This window comes from Syngnathus floridae, chromosome 1 (genome assembly GCF_059516105.1).
Source record: "Syngnathus floridae isolate MCC-2025c chromosome 1, RoL_Sflo_1.0, whole genome shotgun sequence".
NCBI classification, from domain to species: Eukaryota; Metazoa; Chordata; class Actinopteri; order Syngnathiformes; family Syngnathidae; genus Syngnathus; species Syngnathus floridae.
Window position 1 is genome coordinate 26,835,203 of NC_142413.1, and position 21,917 is coordinate 26,857,119.

At 48.0% G+C, this 21,917-nt stretch overlaps 1 protein-coding gene and 1 long non-coding RNA gene across 7 annotated transcripts in view; one reads left to right on the plus strand and one right to left on the minus strand.

Annotated features, from left to right (window-relative positions):
* uvssa (UV-stimulated scaffold protein A) overlaps positions 1–21,917 on the minus strand; it is a 237,903-nt gene that overhangs the window by 142,400 nt on the left and 73,586 nt on the right. For all 6 annotated transcript variants that reach the window (XM_088391507.1, XM_088391482.1, XM_088391489.1 and 3 more), the window contains one exon: positions 1,010–1,119. In XM_088391507.1, coding sequence (XP_088247633.1) covers positions 1,010–1,119 — 110 coding nt within the window. The remainder of the gene's footprint in view (positions 1–1,009; positions 1,120–21,917) is intronic.
* LOC148404748 (uncharacterized) overlaps positions 1–21,917 on the plus strand; it is a 37,563-nt gene that overhangs the window by 6,716 nt on the left and 8,930 nt on the right. The window contains exon 4 of the long non-coding RNA XR_015861620.1: positions 4,980–5,490. This is a non-coding gene — a long non-coding RNA (uncharacterized LOC148404748). The remainder of the gene's footprint in view (positions 1–4,979; positions 5,491–21,917) is intronic.

Genomic DNA, 21,917 nt, shown 5'->3' on the forward strand with positions numbered 1-21,917 from the left:
TGGATTTAATGAGTTGGAGTGACACAGATAGTTTGATAAACGTGTTATTTATGTAATAGTTATTTGAATAACTCTGAATGTTACGTCAGGGCCGTTCTCAGTCCTTTGTTTGTGTTTATGTCACGTTAGCATACCTATCGTTTAGCCTGTTGTTGGTCGTTCATGTCTGTTCTTGGTGTTGGATTTTGTCGAATAAATTTCCCCCAAAATACAACTTATTCTCCGGAGCGACTTATGTTTTTTTTCACTTTATTGTGCATTTTATGGCTAATGCGACGTATATTCTGGAGCGACTTTTAGTCCGAAAAATACAGTATTTTTATTTGTACATTGCTCAAATAAAAGAGGCTGTAATGATGGTTGTAAAAGAGCAGTTGCTTGCAGTTGCAATATGCTGCATTTAATCTATGATCCGATTAGTCGACTAATAGCAACTACTATCGGTGACATGTCAACTAGCAAAATAATCGTTTGTGGCAGCCCAAGGTGATAGTTATTGGATAGCCGACACACACTCCATTAGTACTCCACATTAAGCTATTTTATTCATGTGACATTCATTAAATGTGCCAGGGATTGCAGAAAATGAAACCTGAATTAGAAATGTCTGTGCGTTCATGCGTATTAGTGTGCGTATGTGTGTGCATGTGCATTGGTGGCCGCGTGTGTGTGGGGGGGCTGGGTTTTATAAGCTCTGACACCCCCAACTACGTCCTTGCCACCCTAGATAAACTGTCTAGGACCGCCACATTACTTGAGCCATTCAGTACACCTAATGTATTGCCTGGTGCAATACATTAAAAATGTGTAGCAATAGAAGGACGTTACTTCTTGTTTTATATGTGTGTTCGTGTTCTCAGTTGTTGAATTTGTGTCATATTTAAAGGTAAACCATCAGCGACTGGAAGTTATTGTATCGGTGAAAAACAACAGTTACTGGACATCCCTAAAACGAATGTAAACAAATGAGAAATCTTTTTTTTTTAGTGTTGCTTCTGCATGTACAAACCTGAACCCAATGCCGTACAGCAGGTAGGTGCTTGGTAATTAGTAGTCTTCGTAGATCGAACAACGTAGAAACTACAGCTTCATTGTCCTCCGTCTCCTCTACATGAAAACCTGTGTCAAATTAAATAAATAGGATGTAACTATATGAGTAGCTGCTGTTCGTCATTTAAATAAGGAGAAGCTCAGCTCCACACAGGGACAGAGCATTCAATCATCATGCAGAAACCAAGTATCTGGGTCATCCCATTGTCCCATACATTCCTGAGCATTCAATATGGAAAAAAGCACAGAATTTATCCAATGACAATCCGGTTTTATGCAGTACCAGTAGAAGTAAGAAAGAAGCTGTAGATGTCAGTGTCCAGCAGTGTCAAAGCACTATGAAGTTACAGATAAGGAAGTCCTGTCATAACTAGCAAGCTGGCAGCGGACAAGCTAAACCTGAACAAAATATGAGGATATTCTAGCGCATACTTTCTCAATAAAAAGTACAGACAGCATGGTACATGTTCACCGCTTTTGTTTTTTTTTTCCATTTGGGAGGAGGCTATTTTAGAGGATGCTGAACTTCACTTGCAGTCACTGAGCTATTGCATCTGAACTATACGTATATCTATAAATCATACCATAACAACAAACACGAATGAGAAAAATAATACAATTACAAGTTAATCATTATTTCAAAACATTTCATACTGGAAACATTAAAAGGTGAATAATACAGTAAAAACCAGGAACAACTTAAATAATTATTGAGATGAATATGACAAATGCAAGCTTAAATAAAAAAAGCATAAATCCTTTGGACAATTCAGACATTATTATTCCAGGTCAAACTGAAAGATATGAAGGACGAAGAGTGCCACATTTTAATTTATAATGAAATAAATGCTTAAAATGCATGATGAAATTAAATCACCATCATCATCATAATCCTCTAATGCTGTGCTTCTCACCCTGGGTTCCCTCAGGGTTTGGTGAGTTGGTCTCAGGGGTTCGGCAGAGTCTCCACTGCGGAGGTCCGAACACACCTGATTTATTGTCACACTGATTTGCAGGTTATGTAATTTGTTTTGAGCTCATGCCTTGTTTTGGTTATGTTCTTTGAACAAGGTGACGTTCATGCATGGCTCATTTTGTGCACCAGTAATTAACATTGTTGTCTTGAATTTGAAAAAATAATTTTCTTCACGAAAGAGGGGTTCGGTGAATGCGCATATGAAACTGGTGGGGTCCAGTCCTTCCAATAAGGTCAAGAACTACTGCTCTAATGCTTTTCCGAGGTTGGGTCACGGCAGCAGCAGTTTAAGCAGGAAAGCCTCGACTTCCTTCTCCCTAACCACTTTGTCCAGCTCCTCCGAGATGTTCCCAATGCAGCCAGGAAGACAGTATCTCCAGCATGTTTCAGGTTGGCCTTGGGGCCGCTTCCCAGTGGGACATGGTCAAAGCACCTCATCAGAAGGGCGTCCAATGATCAACTGCCTAAGCTACCTCTTCTGGCTCTTCTCAATGCAGAGGAGAAATGGCTTGACTCTCCTGGATGACTGATATTTTCCCATTAGCTCTATGTAGAAAACTCATTTCAGCCGCTTGTATACTGGAGCTTATTATTTCGGTCACGAGTTGAGGGTAGGAACATTGATCAACCAGTAGATTAACATTCGAGCTCCGCTCTCTCTGCACTGTGATGGACTGGTAAGAGTCTTCATCACAGAAGACGCTGCACCAATCCACCTGTCAATTTCCCACTCCATCCATCCATCCATCCATCCATCCATCCATCCATCCATCCATCCATCCATCCATCCATCCATCCATCTTCTTCCGCTTATCCGGGGTCGGGTCGCGGGGGCAGCAGCTTTAGAAGGGACTCCCAGACTTCCCTCTCCCCAGCCACTTCATCCAGCTCATCCCCTGGGATCCCAAGACGTTCCCAGGGCAGCTGAGAGACATGGTCTCTCCAGCGCGTCCTGGGTCGTCCCCAGGGTCTCCTACTGGTGGGACATGCCTGGACACCTTCCCAGGGAGGCGCCCAGGAGGCATCCTGATGAGATGCCCAAGCCACCTCATCTGGCTCCTCTCAACGTGGAGGAGCAGCGACTCTACTCCGAGTGTCTCCCAGATGACCGAGCTTCTCACCCTATCTCTAAAGGAGAGACCGGACATTCTGCGGAGGAAACTCATTTCGACCGCTTGTATCCGGGATCTCGTTCTTTCTTTCGGTCACGACCCATAGCTCGTGACAATAGGTGAGGGTAGGAGCGTAAATTGACTGGTAAATTGAGAGCTTTGTCTTTTGCCTAAGCTCTCTCTTTACCACGACGGACCGGTAATGAGTCCGCATTACTGCCGACGCTGCACTGATCCGCCTGTCGATCTTGCGCTCCATCCTCCCCTCACTCGTGAACAAGACCCCAAGATACTTGAACTCCTCTACTTTGGGCAGGAGCTCATCCCCAAGCCGAAAAGGGCATTCCACCATTTTCCGACCGAGGACCATGGACTCGGATTTGGAGGTGCTGACCCTCATCCCGACCGCTTCATACTCGGCTGCGAACCGCTCCAGTGAGCGCTGAAGTTCACGGCTTGAAGAAGTCAACAGCACCACGTCATCTACAAAAAGCAGAAACGCGGTGCTGAGGTCCCCAAACCAGACACCCTCAACGCCTCGGCTGCACCTAGAAATTCTGTCCGTAAAAATTATGAACAGAATCGGTGACAAAGGGAAGCCTTGGCGGAGTCCAACTCTCACTGGGAACAAATCCGACTTACTGCCGGATATGCGGACCAAACTCTGGCATCGGTGATACAGGGACCGAACCGCCCTTATCAGTTGGCTCGGCACCCCGTACTCCCGAAGCAGCCTCCACAGAACCTCCCGAGGGACACGGTCGAACGCCTTCTCCAAGTCCACAAAACACATGCGGACTGGTTGGGCAAACTCCCATGTTCCCTTGAGGATCCTGCCAAGGGTGTAGAGCTGGTCCATGGCCAGGACAAAAGCCACACTGCTCCTCCTGAATCCGAGATTCGACCTCCCGACAGACCCTCCTCTCCAGGACCCCTGAATAGACCTTACCAGGGAGGCTGAGGAGTGTGATTCCCCTGTAATTGGAACACACCCTCCGGTCCCCCTTCTTAAAGAGGGGAACCACCACCCCAGTTTGCCAATCCACAGGCACCGTCCTCAATGTCCACGCAATGTTGTAGAGGCGTGTCAGCCATGACAGCCCACCAACATCCAGAGCCTTTAAGAATTCCGGGTGGATCTCATCCACCCCCGGGGCCTTGGTAACGAGGAGTTTTTTAACTACCTCAGTGGCTTCGACCCCAGAGATTGGAGAGTCCACCTCAGAGTCTCCGGGCCCTGCTTCTACAATGGAAGGCGTGTCTGTGGAATTGAGGAGGTCTTCGAAGTATTCTCCCCACCGACTCACGACGTCCCGAGTCGAGGCCAGCAGCACGCCATTTTCACTGTAAACAGTGTTGTTGGTGCACTGCTTCCCCTTCCTGAGACGCCGGATGGTGGACCACAAGTCATTCTCCATGGCCTTGCCAAACTCCTCCCATGCCCGGGTTTTTGCCTCAGCAACTGCCGAAGCCGCGTTCCGCTTGGCCATCCGGTACCTGTCAGCTGCCTCCGGAGTCTTGCAGGCCAAACGGCCCAATAGGACTCTTTCTTCAGCTTGACGGCATCCCTTACCGCCGGTGTCCACCAGCAGGTTCGGGGATTGCCGCCACGACAGGTACCAACGACCTTACGGCCACAGCTCTGGTCGGCTGCCTCAACATTGAAGGCGCGGAACATGAACCACTCTGTCATGTAACATGGGGGAGGGGGAGAAGAGATGGTGCAAATGGTGAATATGGATTGCTGTTGGATAAATTGTATATATATGTTATCATGCGTTCCCTAATGAGTATTTAGTAATAAAATTATTGTACAGAATGCTTGCTGTTTCGCCTTGCAGACGTCCACCAGTCCACAACAAGTCATACGATGCTGTCTGGAGCTTCCTGACCTTCTACATCTCTGGGAATCCAAGAAAGCTGTTGATAGCTCAAACTATTTTGTTGATGTCTGTGACTTCTTATTTCACATAGCATTTTGTCTTTGCACTCTTTTCTCATGGTGTCTTGTCTGCAACTTCTTTTTTCACATAGAATCTTGTTTCTTCTCTCATGAGACAAAGCCCGCGCTTTCCCCCACCCCAGGGGCTAGTCTCACATTGTGGGTAGGGCATTTCCTAAATAAAAAGAGTGGGGGGTGTAACAGACCTTTAGTGTATTTGGATTGCTGTAAGTCTGGATGCACTCCTCGCGAGAAAAGACTCAATATTCTGCCTCACTGCTTTTTCGACGCAGGATAAGTCCTTGGCCAAGGCATATAGATAGAGAAACCCTTTTCACGGGGCTGACTCGATCAGTCGGTTGGACGCCGGAGTGGTTGACGAGAACATCCGGGGAAAGGCCCAGCAGACTGTGAGTATGAATATTGATTCTGTTAAAAGGAATGAAAGTGCAGTGGCAAGAGGTCACTTAAAACCTTGACAATTCTAGACTCTATCAAGTGAAATTAGAAACAGTTAAATTCTGCATGGGGTGGTGGGGTCCCCTGACGTAAACGTCAGTTAAATTCCACGGGAGGGCGGACTCCTCTGTTTTCTAAAGAAGTACAGGTATTTTGGAGCAGTTAAATCCCGCCGAGGTGTCGTGGGGCCTCCTACTTAACCTTCCTAATGTGTTAGCTTTCTGCTGCCATCTGTGGTGTTTTTTCTTAACTCTTGTTTAGCTGGTTTGGTATCTTTATCCGTGAAAAGATAAGTTTTATACCTACTTTAAGAAAAAGGCAAAAATAAGTTTTTCTTACACAATAGAAAGGTTAAGGAGTTTGTTAAAATCCACAGGAGGGCGGGCTCCCCTGCTTGCCTGTGAGACGATAAAAGTGCGCATTGTGTGTGTGTGTGTGTGTGTGTGTGTGTGTATGGTTTGACTGAGAGTGACCTCATTTGAGCTCAACAGTAAACAGTGGCTTTGTGTGGACGAAAGCACAGATTCTCCGTTTCCTCCGGAGACTCACCACACATCGAACATTTAACCACTGTCCTGTGAATAAAGTTGGCTTTAGGACACTGTAGGTGCCATTCGAATTGCCAACTCAGACATTTGGAAAATACACCATGGGGACAGCAAATAGCAAACAAAAGCCGCTGCCCCGACATGAATTAAAATGCAAAGATTGGAAATTGATGGAAGAAGTTGGCCCCGAAAATGTAAAATATCTTGACAAATGGATAACCGATTACAAATTTGATGGTCAGCTGAAAACAAATTCGTTGAATAACCTAAAGCAATCAATTGATGTGGTGTAAAGAGAAATAAAGACGGGTATTATCTAATAGTGCAATGGGAATTGGAAGCTAAAAAGAGAAAATGTGGGCAGATAAGAGAAAAATTGAGAGATAGGGAAGACGAAGAAAAGATAAAAAAAGAACTTGTTGCACAGGCAGGAGGATGAGGAGATGTCAGCGCGGGCTCGCTTGAAGGCCGAAGCTGACAATGCGATGAATGAGGATGAAAAAATTGATCAAACTATAAAGACGGAGATTGCAGCACGCCAAAGCGAACCAATTTTCCCATCTCTGTACCCCAAATTACCAAGCACAAATCATCCTCCTGAGTATGGTGCTTCTGCTCGTGGTATGTTGACGCGGAGCCGTGCTCGTGGTATGTTGACGCGGGGCCGTGCTAAGTTGGTTCCTTCGGCTGACGCAGACGCATACCCGATGATTGAAATGGCAAATCCTCATGATGAAGGAGGACCCACAATTTTAGTATACAGAACATGGACCCACGCTGATATAAAATCAGCAATTCAGGGTATAGCGTTGCCCACTGAAGATGTTGATCAATACTGCACCGACATGAGACAACTCATTGCTTCGTATAACTTGAGAGGCGATGAAGTACAACAGGTTTTCATGGCATCCTTAACCAAACATTGGGCAAGCGTTAAAGGCACCTGGGATCCTTTTGATTCCCGGGGCCGTCCATTAGAATGTAACGGGGTGCCATTACAAACAGAAATTGACCAACTATTGGGCAGGATAAAAATAAAATTCGAACATAGAGCAAATTACACTGACATTGGCCAGACCAAACAAAAGGAGGATGAGTTGTTTGAAGACTTTAGACACAGACTCGAAAGAGTGTTCAAAGCCAATAGTGGCTTGGAGGATGGAACTGACGTTTATGACCAACAACTCAAAAATGCTCTACATGCAAATTTGCGACCAGAAATCCAAAGCTGGATCACTAAACATATGATCACTTTCCCGACATCTACCTTGCCACAGTTCATTGATCATGCTATACACGCCGAAAAAGTTGTCAATGCAAAAAGAGCAAAAGAGAAGGGGAAAACAGGCACTGTGTTTTTTGTTAAAGGAGAGCAGTCTGAGGTGTTTTATCAAAATAAGGCCTACGAACCACGCCTAGAGGGGCGTGGTCGTCACAAATTCCGTGGCAAGGGTAGAGGGGGGTACAGTCGTGATCCTCCCAATTATGGAACAAATGACCAGCCCGCCTCAGGTCAGTCAAAACGGTACAATGCTGGACCTCCTATTTGCTGGTCATGTGGGAAAACAGGCCATATAGCAAGAAACTGCCCAGATAATCACAAGGGTGGGAGTAGACCTCCCTTATGACTAGCCGACGGTCAAAATACAGTTGAAACAACTGTCTTGCCAACGGCTCCCCCTGTTGATGTAGATTTGAACATTCAAGATTTGTTGATGAACAATATTGAGAAGCCAGTGATAACTCTATTTGTAAACGGGACTCCAATAACCTTTTTGTGTGACTCAGGGGCATGTGTGACCACATGTCGTGACATACCTGCAGATGTGCAAAGTAACTGTAAATCCTTTTGGGTGAGAGCAGCGAATGGGCTGGCAACCCCAGTTCCCCAGTCTCGACCAGTTTGGATACGGGACCCAGAAGGGGGAAGTTGTTGCATTCCCATTTTGCTGATGCCCAGTTGCCCTATTAATTTGCTAGGTAGAGATGCTCTCACTGCCCTTGGGCTTTCCCTTGTGTCTCTTAACGGTCAAATTGTTGTCAAAAGGCGACACCAGTTACAGATTTTTGGTCAATTTCACTGCTACTATTTTTATTCATTGGATTTGGCTGATGCCGAAGTGATGGAATTTGGTTCCCCTCTTTTGGCCCGTGTGGCCACTCTTTTGTGCTGCCCTGAACAGGCAATGAAAGCCAATAAACTACACATAACTATGTGGCATAAAGACACACCTGGTCCTGATCACAACTACGAGAACATGCTTGAGGCTGCTACACCTGCCACTTTGATGACATCTTTCCTTCTGCATGATGGTGAGAGCCGTGCTTGTGTAGTCATACAAACGGCTCCCCCTGCTGTGCAGAAGTTACACGTGTCTCCCACTCCGCTCCACATCTCTCTCTACAGGCCCCACACCGCAACGTGGCAAAGTTTAGGATTTATGGTTGGTGATGCCTTGGCAGCTTCTGACTGGACTCAGGTTAATCCTGACTCCTTTTATAGTCCTTCCACCAAGCTCTTCAAACAAAATATGACTCAAGACTTGTCATTCATTAGTGGAATCCACGCTGATCCTGGTGTTGAGCAGACACCCTCATTTTGAGATTATGTGTTGATGTCCGATGACGAGCACATCCTCGCTGAGGTCCCAAGTCATCTTTGGTCTGCGGGTCCTTCTGATGTTGGTTTAGTGAAAGGTGCGCTTCCTGTTGTCATAAGACCTAAAACTGAATACCGCCCTTGTGTGAGGCAGTATCCTTTAAAACCTGATGCCTTACAGGGTTATCGCACCTGTTATTTCTGATTTATCAAAAGCAGGTGTCATTGTTCCTTGCCCGGATTCTCCTTGCAATATTCCAATTTTCCCTGTAAAGAAGGCACCCCCTTCTGTGGGGTGGAGAATGGTGCAAGACTTGCAAGCTGTAAACAATGCTGTTATTCAGAGAGCACCTTGTGTCCCTGACCCGCATACCTTGTTGAATTCATTGACACCTGATGCGAAAATCTTCACAGTGATTGACATTAGCAATGCTTTTTTCTCTGTCCCTATTGCAAAAGAGAGTTAGTTTTGGTTTACGTTTACATATGCTGGCTCAAGGTACACCTTTACAAGGTTACCACAAGGGTACTGTGAAAGCCCGACAATTTACTCACAGGTGATGGCAGCCAGCATGGCTAAATTTGTCCCGCCAATGGGAAGTCAAATCTTGCTTTATGTTGATGACATTTTGATAGCATCTCCTGATTTTGCCTCTTGCCAAAAAGACACGCTTGCAGTGTTGCATCACTTGGCAAGTGAAGGCCACAAGGTCAGCAAGAACAAGCTTCAACTGTGGTCCACTGAAATTAAGTATCTAGGCCACAATCTAAGTTCCCAAGGTCGATCCATAATTGAAAGCAGAAAAGCCTCTATTTTACAAGCTCCTAAGCCACTAACAAAGAAGCAGATGATGTCTTTTTTGGGTCTCACAGGTTATTGTAGAAGCTGGATACTTGATTATGCCCAAATTGTTACTCCTCTGTCCAGATTGATGTATGTGGAAGACATCTCAATGTCCACTCACTTAAAATGGACTCCTGAACCTGAGGATGCTTTTGTTTTGATCAAACAGACTTTGGTCTCCAGCTCCACTCTAGCCTTGCCCAACTATGATAAGGTATTTGTCCAAACTGTTGACTGCAAAGGTCATTACATGACCTCTGTTTTGCTCCAATCACATGGCTCAAAGTTGCGTCCTATTGCTTTTTATTCCTCTAAACTGGACAGTGTTGCATGTGCTCTCCCACCATGCGTGAGGGCCGTGGTGGAGAGCAGTGCTGGTGTTGTGTTGTTTCATCCTTTAACACTGAAAGTTCCTCATGCTGTCTCGGCTCTTCTGCTACAGACAGCATCGTATGACTTGTTGTGGACTGGTGGACGTCTGCAAGGCGAAACAGCAAGCATTCTGTGCAATAATTTTATTAATAAATACTCATTAGGGAACGCATGATAACATATATATACAATTTATCCAACAATTGCTCACAGGAATAAATTAGCAGAGCTGAAATTCCAAATTTTAGTAGCAGATGGTACAAAATTTGAATTAAGGATTACAGAATAAATTGGCAGAGCTGAAGTTCCAAATTTGTCAAAGAGATGGCGCCAAACCGTTACATGAGACCAAAAAGGGCCAAAATAAGCTGAACTAGTAGAAATAAGGATAAACAGGAACACGGGGTCGGATTGTGGGTCACGCATGGAAGCACAAATGTGATTTTTATTTTGATTTCTTTGCTTGGCTAAAATGTATTCTGTAACAGCTTAAGCAATATTATCAGTCAATTTGATCAAGGTGCCCGCCACTGTGAGAATAGTGGCGTGTTATAACTTGTTTGAAGAAGCACAAATGTGATTTTTATTTAGATTTTTTTGCTTGGCTAAAATGTATTCTGTAACAGTTTAAGGAATATTATCAGTCAATTCGATCAAGGTGCCCGCCACTGTGAGAATAGTAGTGTGTTATAAATTGTTTGGAGAAGGTACAAACGTTATTTTTACTTTTAACTTTAATTCCTTTGCTTGGGTAAAATGTACCGTATTTTCCGGACGATAAGTCGCTCCGGAGTATAAGTCGCACCAGCCATAAAATGCCCCAAAAAGTGAAAAAAAAACATATATAAGTCGCTCCGGAGTATAAGTCGCATTTTGGGGGGCAATTTATTCGACAAAATCCCACACCAAAAACAGTCATGAACGAGCAACAACAGGCTAAACGATAGCAACAACAGGCTAAACGATAGGTATGCTAACGTGACAAACACAAACAAAGAGCTGAGAACGGGCCTGACGTAACATATAGAGTGATTAAGGACAACTATTACATGAATAACATGTTTATAAAACCATCGGTGTCACTCCAATTAATTAAATCCATCGATCATTCGATACGATAGCCACAGGCTAAACAATAGGTATGCTAACGTGACAAACACAAATGAGGAGCTGAGAACGGGCCTGACGTAACATATAGAGTGATTTAGGACAACCATTACATAAATAACATGTTTATAAAACCATCGGTGTCACTCCAATTCATTAAATCCATCGATCGTTCTTGTCAACAATGGCTGCGCGCGGCTAAGGGCGCTTGCACTTCAAAATATTCCACAGGCTCATATAACGATAGATAAACTATATTTCAAATACCGTATTTGCCGGTGTATTGGTCGACCTTTTTCGATCCAAAATCGACCGAAAAAAATCGACCTCGACTTATACACCGAGTCATAAAATTTAACTTCGTATTCATCGCTTCAAATGTGATGGTAACCAAGGCCGTTTCTCATGCATCTCATTGTGCGTTGCACTTAGAAAATTTGAACCGGGCGGCGTGCGCGAGTGCGCGGCCCGCTGGAAGTCGAATGAGGCGCCGCCACCACCTCCGCGGTGCTTATAAACAGCCGATCCGCTCGGCGGGGGCTATTTTCGGCCACTTGGCTCGTGCGCACGGCCTCCCGGATGTGCCGGGCGGGCGCGCGAGCTCGCCGGCCACTGGAAGTCGAATGAGGCGCCGCCACCACCTCCGCGGTGCTTATAAACAGCCGATCCGCTCGGCGGGGGCTATTTTCGGCCACTTGGCTCGTGCGCACGGCCTCCCGGATGTGCCGGGCGGGTGCGCGAGCTCGCCGGCCGCTGGAAGTCGAATGAGGCGCCGCCACCACCTCCGCGGTGCTTATAAACAGCCGATCCGCTCGGCGGGGGCTATTTTCGGCCACTTGGCTCGTGCGCACGGCCTCCCGGATGTGCCGGGCGGGTGCGCGAGCTCGCCGGCCGCTGGAAGTCGAATGAGACGCCGCGACCACCTCCGCGGTGCTTATAAACAGCCGATCCGCTCGGCGGGGGCTATTTTCGGCCACTTGGCTCGTGCGCACGGCCTCCCGGATGTGCCGGGCGGGTGCGCGAGCTCGCCGGCCGCTGGAAGTCCAATGAGGCGCCGCGATCTCCTCCGCGGTGCTTATAAAGTGCCGATCCGCTCGGCTTGGAGCTATTTCCGGCCTCCCGTTGGTGCCGGGTGGCGTGCGCGAGCTCGCCGGCCGCGATCTCCTCCGCGGTGCTTATAAACAGCCGCATGCGCACGGCCTCCCGGAATTTGAACACATTTCGTCAATAAATTTCGCATATTGAATTTTGAAGTTTAATATAATGCAACAATTGAGCTCGACTTATACAAAGGATATATCATAAAATCGTAAATTTCCGTCGAATTTTAGGGGGTCGACTTATACACCGAGTCGACCTGTACACCGGCAAATACGGTAACTATAATATAAGCAATAATATTATCAAACCATCCGTGCACTTTAAATCCATTAAATCCATCGATCAAATTCCTCGTCCTTTGTCAACATCGCCGCGCGTGCGCCCTGACGTCAGCCTCATCTTTATTCCACAGATCTAGTATATCTGATGGCGGCGCGTGCATACGCAGCGGCCACTCTCTGTCCCGTCAGTACGGTGATTTGTTCGTCTAATGAGTGTTCGTCCGACAGTCTTGTGTGTTCGTCTCGTCCGTGCTACAAGTACAGCAGGCAGGTTCTGCTTGACATCGGCAGAAGTGGGTTTTGCGGCGTTCGGGACTTTGAAGCGTCGACATTAAAGGCGCTCGGACTGCTACGTCCTGATCCGTCGCCGACCTCACCCGCTATTCCTCCCCCGGTTGGGAGTCGTCGGAAACGGTGTGCGAGGAAGCAGAAGAGGGGCAAGCGCGGAGGCGTCCGGGCCAGGCTGGCGGCCAACCCAGCGCGACCGGCGGTGCCCTCCATTCTTCTGGCGAATGTTCGATCGCTGGACAACAAAATGGATTACGTTCGCCTGCTGAGGTCTACGAACCGGACGGTGCGGAACTGCTGTGTGCTCGTGTTCACCGAGACCTGGTTGAGTGACAACATTCCGGACTCTGCGGTGCATCTGGAGCGGCTAGCGTGCTATCGGGCGGACCGTGCCATTGTACGAGGGGGAAAGTCGCGAGGAGGTGGAATATGCGTCTACATCCGAGAAGAATGGTGCCGGGACTCTGTGATGGTATGTAAGCACTGCTCGCCGCTTGTGGAGTTTGTGATCATTAAGTGCCGTCCTTTTTATCTGCCGAGGGAATTTACCGCGATTCTGCTAGTCGCGGTATACATCCCGCCTTCCAACATCGAAGGAGACAGGACCGCGGCGCTTGGCGAACTGTACCAGGCCGTCAGTGAACAGCAAACGGCGCACCCTGACGGTTTCACCATCTTCGCTGGAGACTTCAATCATGCCAACCTGAAGTCTGTTTTCCCGAGGCTTCACCAGCATGTTCCTTTTCTGACACGTGGAGACAGCTTCCTGGACCTGGTCTACTCGGCGCAAAAGGGAGCCTTCAAAGCCACCCCCCTCCCCCATCTGGGGCTTTCTGACCATCTCACCGTTTTGCTTTTGCCCGCATACAGACAATTGGTGAAGGCATCCAGGCCGGTTCGGAGGCAGGTTCGAGTGTGGCCTGAGGGTGCCTCCGATGCACTTCGTGACTGCTTCGACACCACTGACTGGGACTTGTTTAAGCAGGCAGCCACCTACAACGATTGGACGGACATAGAGGAATATACTGACTCTGTTACCTCTTACATCACGAAGTGCATCGATGACGTGACTTGCCCGAAATCCGTCGTCACTCGCGCGAACTGGAAGCCGTGGCTGACGGGGGCTGTCCTCAGACTGTTGAGGGCCAGGGACAAGGCTTTCAGAGCAGGGGATGAGGCTGGCTTGAGGACAGCGAGGGCCGACCTGTCCCGAGGCATCAAAGAAGCGAAGAAGGCGTTCTCGTGCAAGGTCTCCACCCATTTCAAGGACAGCAAGGACGCACGTAGCCTTTGGCGGGGCATTCAGACCATCACAGACTACAAGCCCGCGCCGAGGAGCTGTGAGGGCGACGTCCGCCTGCTGAACGATCTGAACCGCTTCTTTGCTCGCTTCGACGCCCAGAACAGCACTTGCCCGCTGAAGACCACTCCCCCCCCACACGAGCAGCCCCTGCGCCTCTCTGCCGACGGTGTGAGGAGGGCGCTTGCCGCTATTGACACCCGTAAGGCGGCGGGCCCTGACAACATCCCGGGTCGAGCGCTGAAGGACTGCGCTGGGGAGCTGTCGGGTGTCTTCACAGACATCTTTAACGTTTCCCTGCAGCAGGCCATCGTCCCCTCGTGTTTCAAGGCTGCCACCATCGTTCCTGTGCCGAAGAAACCTGCACCGTCCTGCTTCAATGACTACCGCCCTGTGGCACTGACGCCCATCATCATGAAGTGCTTTGAGCGGCTGGTCTTGGAGCACATCAAGTCCGTTCTCCCCCCCACCATTGACCCTTTCCAGTTTGCGTACCGTGCCAAGCGGTCCTCTGAGGATGCCATCTGCTCTGCCCTCCACTCGGCCCTCACCCACCTGGAGAGAAAGGACTCATATGTGAGGTTGCTGTTTGTGGACTTCAGCTCTGCCTTCAACACCATTGTGCCGCAGCGACTCATCTCCAAACTCGACGAGCTGGGCCTCAGTACCACCCTCTGCAACTGGATACTGGACTTCCTCTGTCAGAGGCCTCAGGTGGTGCGTGTTGGCGACAAAATCTCCGCCAGCATCACGCTGAGCACGGGGGCCCCCCAGGGCTGCGTGCTCAGTCCATTGCTCTTCACCCTGCTGACGCATGACTGCACTGCGACCTACAGCGACAACCGCATAGTGAAGTTTGCTGACGACACGACTCTGGTGGGTCTCATCACGAAGGGCGACGAGACTCGGTACAGGTCGGAAGTTGACCTTCTGACCACGTGGTGCAGGGACAACAACCTCCTGCTGAACGTCAGTAAGACCAAGGAAATCATTGTGGACTTCCGGAAGGGTCACACGACACACCTGCCGCTGATCATCGACGGTGCTGTGGTGGAGAGGGTGAGCTGCACCAAGTTCCTGGGGGTGCACATCAGTGAGGACCTCTCCTGGTCCGCGAACACCTCGTCACTGGCAAAGAAAGCTCAGCGCCGCCTGTATTTCCTGCGGAAGCTCAGGCGTGCATGTGCTCCTCAGGCAGTCCTGTCTACATTCTACCGTGGCACCATTGAGAGCGTCCTCACCAGTTGCATCGCTGTCTGGGGTGGTAACTGCACTGAACAGAACTTGAAGGCCCTGCAGCGCATAGTGAATACGGCTGGTAAGATTATTGGTGCTTCGCTTCCCTCCCTGAAGGACATTTACACCTCCCACCTCGCCCGCAAGGCAACCTCGATTGCCAGAGATGTGAGTCACCCGGCTCACTCCTTGTTTGACCTTCTGCCCTCTGGGAAGAGGTACAGGAGCCTGCGCTCCCGCACCACCAGACTCGCCAACAGCTTCTTTCTCCAGGCTGTTAGGGCCCTGAACTCGCTACCCCCTTCTGCGTAGCGTGCGGCACTGTTGCGCTAATTTCGGGAATGTCTGCTGTACGCGTTTTTACGCTCCTCTTAATTAATTATTTATTTATTTATTGTTGTGTTATTTATTCATTATTTATTCAGCACGCTTTTGTTATACTTGTTTACTGTTTGTCTGTTGTGAGCCATGTCTTGTCACCGTGGGATAGGGGGGAACGAAATTTCGGTTTCTTTGTGTGTCTTTGGCATGTGGAGAAATTGACAATAAAGCTGACTTTGACTTTGACTTTGAACTATATTGTAGCATTAACAAAGTACAAGGATAGACGTGGGTTTGGTAAACGGCTCTTTATTCCACAAAACAAACTTCCAAGCGTGTGGTGGCGTGGACTTCCAGACACAAGAGCTCCATGGCATAGGACCGGGCGTGCGTAATGGCCATGTCCGAGCCCCATGCACCGTTCGCGGACAGCCACTCGGCCGAGCGCCGGCCCCCGACTCAGTAGAGTAGGACCGGGCGTGCGTAAAAGCCATAATAGTTTTTCAAACCTTCTTTGTCACTCCAAATCCTTAATTCCTTCAAACTCTTTGTCCTCCGTGTCACTTAGAAATGATCACGGCTAATGATGCCGGTTTTCCTTACGTGGGTACGTTTGTCCTTTATGTAAACAACCGCCGCGCCGTGCCACTGACGTCACTTGAAATAGTAATCCCTTGGTACATCACGGTTCTCCAAACTTTCTTTCTGCTGCTCGATTATTGTTTTCAGCTGCACATTTTACAACTTGAAGTTTGTAACCTGCAAAATATGAGTTTCTTTTTGGTGCCATTTTTCTTAAGCCCACCCAGTTGATGAGTCACGGCCAACGGTGAAATTTAGAGCGCCCTCACCCAGTTTCGTCTGAAAATATAATTTTTTTCAGATGTAGTTTTTTGTTTTGTTTATTTGGTTGTTTTATCAAAGTCAAAGTCTGCTTTATTGTCGATTTTTTTTCATATACCAAGACACACAAAGAGATTGAAATTACGTTCCCACTATCGCTCGGTGAGATAGTACACATATGCATACAAGCAACACAAAAAAACCCAAGAAGGCACAAACAATGAATAAATAAGTGTTGAATAAATGATAAATAAACAAATAATAATAATAAATATAAGAGGAGCAAAAATGGAGCAAGTGTACATACAGCAGACAGTGGACTTGGATATGGTGCTTTAAAGTGTTAATTGCTTTATTTGATGTTTTCTCTATTTTTTATGTTTTGAATATGTTCAAGATAAAGATATAAAAGCATGTGAAGTGATCAACTATACTAAAAATAACATGGGAAGTGGTCAACTATACTTGTAAGTGATGTCTTAATGATCAAGTAAAAATTTGTGGAAAAAAACATATATAAGTCGCTCCTGAGTATAAGTCGCCCCCCCACCCAAACTATGAAAAAAACACGATTTATAGTCTGGAAATTACGGTATTTGAATAACTCTGAATGTTGCGTCAGGCCCGTTCTCAGCTCTTTGTTTGTGTTAATGTCACGTTAGCATACGTATCGTTTAGTCTGTTGCTGCTCGTTCATGTCTGTTATCGGTGTTGGATTTTGTCGAATAAATTTCCCCCAAAATGCGACTTTTACTCCGGAGCGACTTATATATGTTTTTTTTCACGTTATTGTGCATTTTATGGCTAATGCGACCTATATTCCGGAGCGACTTTTAGTCCGAAAAATACGGTATTTGATATGCTCAATTTCTTCAAAAAGGAAACAGAAAAGGGTTTCATTTCATTGTAGTAGCAGTGGCTTCCATGGGTAAACATGCGTTATGGTTAGCAATACCATGCTTTGTACTGAGAAAGCAAACGATAAACGTACCTCCACAGACGTTGCAGTCGCTGGTCTTGGATCGGGATTTTCAGATGTTGGCCCATTTCCACCGACAAAATGCAGAAGCATATATATGTGTCTTTGGTGACATTATGTACTGTAAATCACTGCCGTTTACCAGCTTCTACCCAGCAAAAGCATTTCTCTCGGTTCTTCCGCGGCTTTGGGAAAGATATGAAGAAAACTCCCCTCATATGATCCCGGTCAGCATATCGCAAGTCGCTCCAGCAGACACCAAAGCAGTGTTATGTTCCAACCATGATAGGTCCGTTAATGATATTTCTGATTTAAAAAAAACTGCAAATTGGTCCTTTGCACTCCAGCTGTTCACTACCTGTGCGGCTCTTGTGTTTGTCCGAAAATGCTGCGCCACGGCGTATGCACAGTTCGCTGTTCTAAAAATAGTAACTTTGGGGTAATTGTGACAAGCCCTATGGCATAACTGCTGCTGAAGGTTGTTTTTCCAAAATCAAGTGTTATTTGAAACCCAACACATTCATTGGTTGAGAGAGCAACCTGTATGGAGTCACTTTCAGTCTTTATCTGCATTTGTGCATTCGTGTTCACGTGTTCAAAATCAAGTATTATTTGAAACTCAACACTTTCATTGGTTGAGAGAGCAGCCTGTATGTGGGGTCACTTTCAGTCTTTATCTGCATTTGTGCACGAGTGTTCACGTACCTCAAAACTTCAAAGAGCTCTGTGGAGGGAGGGCTGAGAATTCAAAAGAGGCCGTATCGCTTGTCTCCATGGGGGTCGGGTGTGTGCTGGAGCCTATCCCAGCAGTCACTGGGCAGTAGGCAGGGTACACCCTGAGCTGGTTGCCAGTCAATCACAGTGCACACAGAGACAACCCATTCACATTCATACTCACAGCTACTATGGGCAATTTGGAGTGCTCCAGAGAAAACCACGTACGCAACACAAACTACACACAGCGAGGTCCGGAGGTGGAATTACACGCACAACCTCTGAACTGTGAGGCAGACATGCTACTCACTGCGCCACCTTTCTCTAATCATCTGGATGACGTCATCTGATGGCGCCGCGGATGGCTGCCACGGTGAGTCGCTCTCTGTTCGAACACGGACTTCAGCAGATCCGCCGCGCTGTGTTTTGTTGAAACGTGGCTTAGCGAACGAACCCCCCACCACGCCATGGAGTTAGCTGGGTTTCGGCTAACGCGTGCAGATCGCAGCGCGGAGCTCTCCGGAAAATCAAAGGGAGGTGGTCTCTGTTTCTACATTCATGAACGTTGGTGTACTGATGTCATGGTGTTGAAAGAGTTTTGCAGCCCTCTCCTAGAAACACTTTTCATAAACTGCCGGCCGTTCTATTCACCACGGGAGTTCTCCTCGATCGTCATGGCGGCTGTTTACATCCCACCACACGCACGTGCGAGTGAAGCCACGCAGATGCTGGCTGACCAGGTGACAGACATGGAGAAACTTCTACCAAATTCACTAATCATTGTTCTGGGTGATCTTAACAGGGCGAACCTCGCACACGAACTCCCCAGATACAGACAGCACATAACGTGTCCCACCAGAGGTGCACAGACACTTGACCACTGCTACACCGTAATTAAGGATGCATACCACTCTGTGGCTCGTGCAGCTTTAGGACTCTCGGACCACTGTCTAGTTCATCTGATCCCTGCCTACAGACAGAAACTAAAAACTTCTAAGCCTGTGGTGAGGACTGTCAGGAAGTGGACAGTGGAGTCAAGGCAGAACCTCCAAGCCTGCTTTGACTGCACCGATTGGAGAGTTTTCGAAGCTGCAGATTCAGACTTGCATGAACTCACTGACACTGTCACGTCATACATCAGTTTTTGTGAGGATCTGTGTGTGCAGACTAAGACCTTCTGCACGTATAACAACGACAAACCTTGGTTTACACCGAACCTTAGGAGGCTGCGCAAAGTCAAGGAGGAGGCCTACAGGAGCGGCGACCGGGACCTGTTCAAGCAGACCAGAAACACACTGAACCGAGAGGTCAGGAAAGCCAGGAAGTGTTACGGGGAGAGCCTGGAGAGACACCTCTCTGCCAATCCTGATCCCTCAACAGTGTGGAAAGGCCTGCAGAGCATCACGGGCTTCAAGAAACGAACCCCCCGTCCTGTGGAGAGCCCAAGGCTCGCTAACCAGCTAAACAGGTTCTACTGCAGGTTTGATCGGTCCTCCCACACAACGGGACTTCCTGCAGCACAATCCACATACTCACCTCCCCCCACAACTGCTCTGTCCACACCTCCATCACCGTGGTCACCGACTCTCTCTCTTGCAGAGGCCGCGCCCGCACTCCAGATTCGCGAGGAGGAAGTGCGCCAGATGTTCCGAAGACAAAAGATCAGGAAGGCACCGGGCCCAGACGGCGTGTCACCTTCCTGCTTGAAAGTTTGCGCTGAGCAGCTGGCGCCCACCTTTGCACGGATCTTCAATCGTTCCCTGGAGCTGTGTGAGGTGCCCGCGTGCTTCAAGAGCTCCACCATCGTTCCAGTGGCCAAGAAGCCCGCCATCACAGGTCTGAATGACTATAGACCTGTTGCACTGACATCTGTGGTCATGAAATCTTTCGAGAGGTTAGTGCTGAACCACCTGAAGGATGTCACGGGCCCCCTGCTGGACCCCCTCCAGTTTGCCTACCGGGCAAACAGGTCGGTGGATGATGCGGTCAACATGGGTCTGCACTACATCCTGCAACACCTGGACACCCCAGGAAAGTACGCCAGGATCCTGTTTGTGGACTTCAGCTCGGCGTTCAACACCATCGCTCCTGACATCCTCCAACAGAAGCTCATCCAGCTCGCGGTGCCTGCCTCCACCTGTCAGTGGATCACCAGCTTCCTGACCAACAGGAGACAGCGTGTGAGGCTGGGGAGCATCACATCTGACACTCTGACTACCAACACTGGAGCCCCTCAGGGGTGCGTCCTCTCCCCACTGCTCTTCTCCCTCTACACCAACGATTTCTCCGCAAGTGACTCTTCTGTGAAGCTCCTGAAGTATGCAGACGACACCACTCTCATCGGACTGATCCAGAACGGTGATGAGACTGCATACAGACAGGACGTGGAGCGGCTGGTCCACTGGTGCAGCCAAAACCACCTGGACCTGAACCCGCTCAAGACCGTGGAGATGACAGTGGACTTCAGGCGAGGCCCTTCACCACTTTCACCCCTCACTATCCGCAGTAATACTATTCTCTCATCAGACACCTTCAAGTTCCTGGGAACCACAATCTCTCGGGACCTGAAATGGACCGGCCACATAGACTCTGTCCGGAAGAAGGCCCAGCAGAGGCTGTACTTCCTGAGACAGCTCAAGAAGTTCAACCTGCCGCGGGAGCTGCTGAAGACCTTCTACACTGCCATCATCCAGTCTGTCCTCTGCACCTCCATCACTGTCTGGTTTGGATCGGCCTCCAAACAAGACAAGCACAGACTGCAACGGACAATAAGGACTGCAGAAAAGATAATTGGAATCAACCTCCCATCTATTCAAGACTTGTACCTGACCAGGACCAGGGAACGTGCAAGTAACATCTCAACAGACCCTTCGCACCCAGGTTGCAGCCTGTTTGAACTACTCCCCTCCGGACGCCGTTATAGAGCTCTGTACACTAAAACCAGCAGACACAGAGACAGCTTCTTCCCCCAGGCTGTCGCTCTGATGAACTCACACCACTCTTAGAGTCTCAGAGTCATTACTGTGCAATAACATCCTGCTTTCCACACCTTTTTTGTTTACACTGTTTGTACTATGTGTCCTCTCTGCATCCATTGCAGCCTGGTCATCCTAGAAGAGGGACCCTCCCATCTGTGGACTTTTCTCAAGGTTTCTCATTTCCCATAGCTGGAGTTTTGAGGGTTTCCTTGCCCTCTTGGGAGTTTAAGATCTGGGGATGTTTGAGAATATCTTTCGTTCTTCACATGTGCTGAGTGTTGTTGTTAGTCACCTAAATGTTGAACAGAGGCTGTGATTTACCAAAGTCAAATTCCTTGTTTGGCACGCTCAAACATGGCGAATAAAAAACTCTTGAATCTTGAATCTTGAAAAAAAATGAGCAGAAAACTCTCTTCAAGAGACGAGAGGGGAGATTAGCGACATTAAGAAGAGTATTATGAAAATGGAGACTCGATTGATTGGATTATAACCACGATGGAAGAAATTGCATTTCTCAAAGATGAGAATGCCAGGAAAGACCAGCTGATGAAAATTCTCACAGAGTAGAACATATCGACCAGCAATATAAAATAAATTATGCGGTCATATCTGGGCTCGAGATCTCACCTAGAAATGATGCAGCATCGCTGCATAGCTTTTGTCTTAATTAACATAAAATAAAGTAAATATACAGTGGTTCCTTGCGCTTCACCTATTGTGGCCATGGTGCATCGCGGGTTTTTATGAAAACAGATATTGCGGATATACGTGGTGCATCACAGCTATTTGCAACATCACGCGGGGTTTTGTCTTCCCATATGACTTTACAGCACACTATTGGTCGGTAGAAGAGACGAGACATATGGG